Source organism: Rhinopithecus bieti, unplaced genomic scaffold (assembly GCF_001698545.2).
Source record: "Rhinopithecus bieti isolate Rb0 unplaced genomic scaffold, ASM169854v2 scaffold_68834, whole genome shotgun sequence".
Classification (NCBI taxonomy): Eukaryota; Metazoa; Chordata; class Mammalia; order Primates; family Cercopithecidae; genus Rhinopithecus; species Rhinopithecus bieti.
Window position 1 is genome coordinate 715,936 of NW_016826182.1, and position 9,151 is coordinate 725,086.

At 38.0% G+C, this 9,151-nt stretch overlaps 1 protein-coding gene across 1 annotated transcript in view; it reads left to right on the plus strand.

Moving 5' to 3' along the window:
- CUNH9orf85 (chromosome unknown C9orf85 homolog) overlaps positions 1-5,923 on the plus strand; it is a 64,293-nt gene extending 58,370 nt beyond the window's left edge. The window contains exons 3-4 of the mRNA XM_017863337.1: positions 4,458-4,571; positions 5,319-5,923. Of these exons, the coding sequence (XP_017718826.1) occupies positions 4,458-4,571; positions 5,319-5,469 (265 nt within the window). The 3' untranslated portion in view covers positions 5,470-5,923. The remainder of the gene's footprint in view (positions 1-4,457; positions 4,572-5,318) is intronic.
- Positions 5,924-9,151: the final 3,228 nt, after the last annotated feature.

Genomic DNA, 9,151 nt, shown 5'->3' on the forward strand with positions numbered 1-9,151 from the left:
GCCAGGATGGTCTCGATCTCCTGACCTCGTGATCCGCCCGTCTCGGCCTCCCAAAGTGCTGGGATTACAGGCTTGAGCCACCGCGCCCGGCCATTTTCATAACTCTTTTGGCTGTTATAATTTCTTTGCTTTTCTTATAAAAGTAATTAGTGATTGCTAGAAACATAAAAATACAGTTTATGTTTGTTTACTGACCCTATATATTGTGATTTTATTAAACTCACTGTTTATGTCCAGTACCTTTTAAAAAATAGATTCATTGGTGTTTTCTATATAGACAATAATTTTTTCTTCTAAATAAAGACACTTATTTCTTCTTTCCCATCTCTATGACCTTTCTTTTTTTCTTTTTTTTTTTTTTTTTCTGGCTGCTATTGCACTGCCTAGGACCTCCAATATGATGCTGAAAAGGAGTGGTGAGAGCAGATATTCTTGCCCAGTTTCTGATCTTATGGGGACGGTATTCAGTCTTTCATCATTAAGTATGAAATTAGCTGTAAGCTCTTTGTAGTTATCTGTTTTTAGGTTGAGAATGTTTCCTTCAGTTCATAGTTTACTAAGAGTTGTTATTATAAACAGATGTTAAATTTTTGTGGCGCTTTCTTCACATCTATTAACATCATCTTATGGTTTTTCTTAGAACATTGCTTTAGTGAATTATATTTATTGCCTTTGAATATATTGAATCAGCCTTGTATTCCCAGGATAAATCCACTTGGTGCATATATATATATATATATAGAGAGAGAGAGAGAGAGAGAGAGAGAGACAGAGCATGCAAGAGAATGAGCATGCGAGAGAGTGAGCAAGTGTGCGGCAAGATTTTTATGTATTGCTGGATTTGATTTGCTAACATTTTGTCATGGATTTTTACATCTTTGTTCATTAGAAATACTCATCTGTCGTTTTCTTGTTTGCTTTTTTTCGTCTTGATATTAGAGCCTTATCAAATGAGTTGAAAAATATTTATTCCTATTTGTTTTAAGGATTTGTGTATGATCAGTATTATTTCTTAAATATTTGATAGAATTTACCAGTAAAGTCATTTGGGCCTGGAGTTTTCCCAAAAAAATAGAGTGTTTTAGAGTTATGATTAAATTTTTCTTTAATAAATAGAGGAGTATTTATCTATTTCTTCTTCAGTGAATTTTGATATTCTTTCTTTGCAAAAATTTGGCTGTTTCTACAGAGTTGTTGGGTCTATATTCATAGAGTTAATACTAAAATTTTCTCATTATTCTTTGTTTTTTGAGACAGAGTCTTGCTTTGTCGTTTGTTAGAGATAAGTTTTCAGTGCCACAAAAGAAATAGCACTCAGACATAAATTTTCTCAGCAAGGCAATTTTACTTCTACAAAAGCGTGCGTTTCATGGATGGAGCAGTGGCAAGAGCACACCTGAACAAAGGAGGGGAAGGGGTTCTCATCCCTGACGCAGGTAGCCTCTACTACTGTGTCATTCCCCTATTGGCTAGGGTTGGACCACACAGTCTAAGCTAATTACAACTGGCTATTTTAAAGAGAGCAGGGGTATGAGCCAGAGTGGCGGGGTGAGCAGTTTCAGTAGGAAAGATGGTTATGGAACAAGTGACTAAAGGTGACTCAGGTCAGAGCAGGTGACTAGGGGAACAGATGTGAACTACTGATTAGAACTGGTGGGAAGATCGTTTACTGAAACTAGGGGCAAGAAGACGAAGAGAACGAGGAAGTTAAACTTTAACATGGAGAACAAAGAACTGAACATATTGACATATTGATTCTTTGAAGAGAGACTTAGAACTCACTGTATTTAACACCCAGGCTGGATGGAGTACAGTGGTGAAATCTTGGCTCACTGCAACCTCTGCCTCCCAGATTCAAGTGATTCTCCTATCTCAGCCTCTCAAGTAGCTGGGATTACACCACCATGCCCAGCTAATTTTTTGTATTTTTAGTAGAGATGTGGTTTCACTATGTTGGCTGGGCTGGTCTCAATCTCCTGGCTTCAAGTGATCCACCTGCCTCAGCCTCCCAAAGTGCTGGGAGTACCAGCATGAGCCTCTGCACCCAGCCTCTTATTATTATTCTTTCAATGTCTGTTAGATCTATAGTGCTGTACCATCTTTTATTCCTGATGTTAGTAATTTATGTTCTCTCTTTCTATCCTGATCAGTGTATGTGTTTATGAATTATATTGCTCTTTTCAAAGAGCTTGCTTTTGGCTGCATTGGTTTTATTTTTCTGTTGTCAGTATCATTGATTTCTGTTCTTATTATAGCACCCCTTTTTTTGCTTTGAGTTTAATTTACTATTCTATTTTCTAAAGGTAAAAGTTTACATAACTTTTTTGTTTAATATAATTTGTAATCCCATGTATTCAAATAAATTTCCCAAGGGCGTCTTCATCTCCATTTTGTAAATTTTGATGTTGTATTTTCATTGTCAGTCAATCAAAATATTTTCTTTTTGTGTGTGTGAATTCCTCTTTGATCTGTGGGTATTTAGAAGTGTTTTGTTTATTTTCTAAATATTTGAGCATTTTCTAGATATCTTCTGTTATTGATTTTTCGTTAATTTAACTGTGGCAAGATGATATATACTTTGTATACTTTTCAGGGTTTTTTCTGTTTTTTTTTTTGATACAGAGTTTCACTCTTGTCGCCCAGGCTGGAGTGCAATGGCACCATCTCAGCTCACAGCAACCTCTGTCTCCTGGGTTCAAGTGATTCTCCTACCTCAGCCTCTCAAGTAGCTGAGATTACAGGCATGCACCACCATGACCAGCTAATTTTTTTGTATTATTAGTAGAGACAGGGTTTCACCATGTTGGCCAGGCTAGTCTCGAACTCCTGACCTCAGGTGATCCACCCGCCTCGGCCTCCCACAGTGCTGGGATTATTGGCATGAGCCACTGCACCCAGCCAGTTTTTTCTTTTTTAAAATATGTTGAGGTTGGTTTTATGACCCAGAATATGGTCTGTCTTAGAGAATGTTCCATGTATACTTGAAGACAATGTGTTGCTCTTGTTGTGTAGAGTGTTCTAAAGTTGTCATTTTGGTTGATACTGTTCATACAGAATAAGTACCTCACAATCCTTATAATAATATACTTCCAATTCCTCCCTGACAATTTTGTGTTATTGTTGTCCTACATTTTACTTTTACATATTCTATAAATCCATAATATATTTCCACTATTTTGCCTTTAGACTCCCAATTCTATTCTGATGACCTATATACATCTATTCTTATGTCAGTACTGCACAGTCTGGGTTACTGTAGGTTTGTAGTGTGTTTTGAAATCAATACATGTGAATCTTCCCATTTTATTGTTCCTTTTCAAGATTGTTTTGGCTATTCTGGGTCCCTAGAATTTCTGTACGAATGTTAGGATTAGCTTGTCAATTTCTGCAAAAGAGCCAGCTGGAATTTTAATAGTGAGTTCACTAAATCTATAGATCAGTTTGGGGAGTATTGCTATCTTCTCAATATTCTCAATGTTAAGTCTCTTTTTTTTTTGAGATGGAGTCTCACTCTGTTGCCCAGGCTGAAGTGCAGTGGCCCATCTCCCAGGCACGCCACCACACTCAGCTAAGTTTTGTATTTTTAGTAGAGATGGGGTTTCACCATGTTGGCCAGGCTGGTCTCGAACTCCTGATCTCAGGTGATCCGCCCACCTCGGCCTCCCAAACTGGTGGGATTACAGGCCTGAGCACTGCTCCTGGCCTACAATATTAAGTCTTTTCATATAAAATATAGGATGTCTTTTCATATAGTTAGGTCTTTAGTTTCTTTCAGTGATGTTTTGTAATTTTCAGTGTATTGGTCTTGCACTTCTTTTATTGAATTTATTCCTTTATTCTTTTGTAGATTGTTTATTGGTAGTATATAGAAATACAGTTGAGTTTTGTATATTGATCTTGTTTTAACACATTTTTAATGACACTTAAAAAAAAATCCAGCAGTTTTATTCTGCAGCTGTAAACTGTTATCTAGAGATGCGATATAATTAATTTAGAGTAACATAAGATAAACACCTGAAGTTGAAATCTAGGAGTTTTGATTGTTAGGCTGTTGTTTTTTGTTTTTTGTTTTTTTCTGAAACAGTGTCTCACTCTGTCACCCAGGTTGGAGTGCAGTGGCGTGAACCCGACTCCTTCAACCTCCACGTGCAGGGTTCAAGCAATTCTCCTGCCTCAGCCTCCCGAGTGGCTGGGATTATAGGCATGAGCCACCATGCCCAGCTAATTTTTTGTATTTTTAGTAGAGACGGGGTTTCGCCATGTTGGCCAGGTTGGTCTCAAACTCCTGACCTCATGATCTGCCTGCCTCGGCCTCCCAAAGTGCCGGGATTACAGGCATGAGCCACCACACCCAGTCTTGTTAGACTTTTTAACTATACATTTAGACACATCCTCTTATTTTACCAAATAAGTCTGAAATAAATACAAATAAATTAACATTTTATTTTTTATTTTAGTGTTAAATGTTTACAAAAGACAGTGAAGGATTCTTATCACATAATGTGTAGACCATGTGCCTGTGAACTTGAAGTTTGTGCAAAATGTGGAAAGAAAGAAGACATTGTTATTCCGTGAGTGTTTCCTTTTATGTTTGAAGTTTACTCTTAGTGATTGATACATGAATTTCTTTTAAGAGATGGTCCATAACTCTTAGACTTAAGTTGCATGGTCAAACTTATATAGACTTCTAAAATTATTTTCTATCATACAATAAAAGTGAAACTTTATATTTTAAGAAAACAATATTTATTTGTGAAATTCATATTTATTATAAAAAGAATTATGCATTATTTAACTTTTCTTTTAATAGACATCATGTACTAATTTTTTTGAGCCTACTTTAGTGACAATAGTGTTATAATTGGTTGGATTTCGAGTTAGTGTTCAAGGATTTTTTTTTTTTGAGACAGAGTTTCGCTGCTGTTGTCCAGGCTGGAGTGCAATGGCACGATCTCGGCTCACTGCAACCTCCGCCTCCCAAGTTCAAACGATTTTCCTGCCTCAGCCTCCCAAGTACTTGGGATTACAGGCTTGTACCACCACGCCCAGCTAATTTTGTATTTTTAGTAGAGATGGGGTTTCGCCACGTTGGCCAGGCTGGTTTCGACCCCCTGACCTCAGGTGATCCTCCTGCCTCGGCCTCCCAAAGTGCTGGGATTACAGGCATGAGCCACCACTCCTGGTTGGATCTTTTTCTTTATACTTACTTCATTAGGTTCTTGTTAATCAAGAAATGTAGTGGTAAAAGTCTTTTCAATCTACATGGTTAAATAATGAAAGCCTGGGAAATAAATAGAAACTTTTTCTTTCGTCTTTAGGTTGAATAAAGAAACAGAAAAAATAGAACATATTGAAAATAATCTAAGTTCCAACCATAGAAGAAGCTGCAGAAGAAATGAAGAAAGTGATGATGATTTAGATTTTGATATTGATTTAGAAGACACAGGAGGAGACCTTCAAATGAATTAATATCACTGTATTAAAAGTCGCTGGGCACAGTGGCTCACGCCTGTAATCCCAGCACTTTGGGAGGCCAAGACGGGCTACACTCCAGCCTGGGTGACAGAGCGAGACTCTGTCTCAAAAAAAAAAAAAAGTAAATTTAAGAATGTGAAATTCTGACCACCTTTTGGCTTTGAGTATTTTCCAAAAGATACTGTGAAATCCTAATGAGAAAATCAGAAAAAGCTATGGAAAAATAGACAAATTTCATACATGAACAATGTAAATTGTGTATATTACTTAATACCAAACTAAACAAGATTCAGAATTGATGGTTGTGTAAGAACTAGCTCATGTAAAAATAAGATGACATTATATTGCCTCAAAAATTGGTCCTCAGTAAGTGCCTTTTGATAAATGATCTCAAATAATTGATTCATAGCAAAAGCCGTCACTTATGTTTAAGTGTTATAAAGCAAAAGCAGTTTTTTCAAAATAATGTTTAACAAGCGTATAGCAACTCTTCTTTGTAATTTTTTTTTTTTTTTTTTGAGATGGAGTCTCACTGTTGCCCAGGCTGGAGTGCAGTGGCACAATCTCAGCTCACTGCAAGCTCTGCCTCCCGGGCTCACGCCATTCTCCTGCCTCAGTCTCCCGAGTAGCTGGGACTACAAGTGCCCGCCACCACGCCTGGCTAATTTTTTATATTTTTAGTAGAGACGGGGTTTCACCATGTTAGCCAGGATGGTCTCGATCTCCTGACCTTGTGATGCGCCCACCTCAGCCTCCCAAAGTGCTGGGATTACAGGCATGAGCCACCGCACGTGGCCCTCTTCTTTGTATTTTTATATATCTCATTACATTTGAACGTTTTTTCTCTTGTGAAATGTACATACAGAAAAAGTGCATATAATTTATATACTTTATAATAAATTTATGCATTTTTTATAATAATTATAGAGGAAAGCTCATGCATTTACACACCTAGGTGAGGAAACTGCCAGCATCAGGATACCCCAGCAAGCCTCTCCCTCAGCAAAGGTTCATCTTTCTTCCCAAAGTTGGTACTATTCTTCTGAATTTTGATCATTATTGTCTTAATTTTTTTACTATCCATCTTTGTACTCCTAAACAATATAAATTAGCTTGGTCTGTTTTGTTTTTTTTTTTAACTGTTTTCTGTCTTTTAATTTTTTATTATATATTTTTTATTTTTTTAAAATTTTATTTATTTAATTAAGTTTTTTTTTTGAGACAAGAGTTTTGCTCTTGTCGCACAGGCTAAAGTGCAATGGGGTGATCTTGGCTCACTGCCACCTCCGCCTCCTGGGTTCAAGTGATTCTCCTGCCTCAGCCTCCCACGTAGCTGAAATTACAGGTGCCCACCACCACGCCCAGCTGATTTTTGTATTCTAGCAGAGACAGAGTTTCACTATGTTGGCCAGGCTGGTCTCGAACTCCTGACCTCAGGTGATCCACCTGCCTTGGCCTCCCAAAGTGCTGGGATTACAGGCATGAGCCACCACACCAGGCCATATATTTTATTTTTTATTGTACTTTTTTTTTCTTCTTTTTGAGACGGAATCTCACTCTGTGTCCCAGGTAGAGTGCAGTGGCGTGATCTCGGCTCACTGCAGCCTCCACCTCCCAGGTTCAAGAGATTCTCCTGCCCTAGCCTCCCTAGTAGCAGGGACTGCAGGCCTGCACCACCACGCCTGGCTAATTTTGCACAAGGTTTCACCATGTTGGCCAGGTGGTCTTGAACTCCTGGCCTCAAGTGATCCACCTGCCTTGGCCTCCCAAAGTGCTGGGATTACAGGCATGAGCCTCCGCATCTGTCCCATAGTTTGTTTTTTCTCATGTTGAGAGACATTTGAGTTATCTCAAAATTTTCCTGTTACAACATACTAGCATGAACATTGTTATATGTGTCTCTTGGTAGACCTGTGCATTTCTGTTAAATATATGTCTAGCAGTGGTAGAGGGAATCGGGTCTATGCATCTTCATTTTTACTATGTAAAACAAAACTTCTCCAGAGAGATTTTATCCCCTTGTTTGTAGTAATGGATTAGAATTTCAGTGCTCTGCATCCTTTCTAACACTTGGTATCAGAATTTTTTGTGTGCAATAGTATCTCTTTGTCTTAATAATTTGTATTTCTAATTACAAATAAGCTTGAGCCCCTCTTTGTGTTTATTGGCTATTTCACATTTGACAATAGATGATATTAGGGAATAATTTAAGTGGAATGTTATTTTAGAAAACCATACTGAAATACTTAAGGATGTAATACTAATTTGCTTAAAAATATTTCAGCATAAAGTGCAGACATAGATAACGTTTCAGTGACATCAGAAAATATTACCTGGGAATAGATAAAAAATTATTGAAGAACTCTTGTCAACAAAAATATAAAATCTTATCAAGACATTAAAGAAAGTGGAGGCTGGGTGAGTTGGCTCACACCTGTAATCCCAGCACTTTGGGAGGCCAATGCAGGCAGATCATCTGAGGTCAGGAGTTTGAGACCAACCTGCCCAACATGGTGAAACCCCATGTCTACTAAAAATACAAAAACTAGTCAGGCGTGGCAGCGGGTGCCTGCAATCCCAGCTACTCGGGAGGCTGAGGCAGGAGAATCACTTGAACCCAATAAGCAAAGGTTGCAGTGAGCTGAGATCTCACCATTGCACTCCAGCCTGGGTGACAAGAGCAAGACTCTGTCACAAAAAAAAAAGAAAGTGGAGACAAAAATGGATAGAAATACTGCCTTCACAATTTGAAAGTCTCAGTATTCTAAACATATAGCCCAACTGAAAGAAATATTCTGTCCCGCTGGGCGCGTTGGCTCACGCTTGTAGTCTCAGCACTTTTGGAGGCCAAGGTGGGCGGATCACCTGAGGTCAGGAGTTCAAGACCAGCCTGACCAACATGGAAAAACCCCCGTCTCTACTAAAAATACAAAATTAGCCGGGCGTGGTGGCACATCCCTGTAATCCCAGCTAGTCCAGAGGCTGAGGCAGGAGAATCACTTGAACCCACGAGGCGGAGGTTGTGGTGAGCCGAGATGGCGCCATTGCACTCCAGGCTGGGGAACAAGAGTGAAACTCTGTCTTAAAAAAAAAAAAGAAAAAGAAAAATTTTTCTGCCCGTAAATTAGTGTGGCTTTCCTTTTTTGCATATAAACTTATTTTCTGGACTATTTAACTTTTCTGATTAAGGAGTCAATTAAAGTCTTACTGGAATTACTATAAATTCTTTCCCATGTGAATGAATGCCAATTCCTCAGATGACTTCACCAGGAAAAAAATTTAACAAAGAGCATCACCTAGTGACATATATTAATGGCTGCATTTCATTCCTTAGTGCTAAGAAAGATTTTGTTTTTTAAGCAGACTTTATTATATTTTGTTCCTTTGCATATGTTTTTAGGAATCAACCCTTCTAGTCCGAAAGCTGTTTGTATCATAACTCGACATACAGAAATAAGATGAAGGCTTTGTTTTTTTCTAATGAAATGAATCACTTTAATGTAATGCATTGATTTGCTGCACCCTGATATCTGGCAGGAGGATATGAAGACTGCGTTCACATATTCTCAAATATTACAGTGCTTTATTATAGAAGTTCCAAAGCTCTTATCATAAAACTTATATGAGGAGCTTTTAAGAAAATTCTTATTCCTGGGATATTGTGGTTCATTTAGTC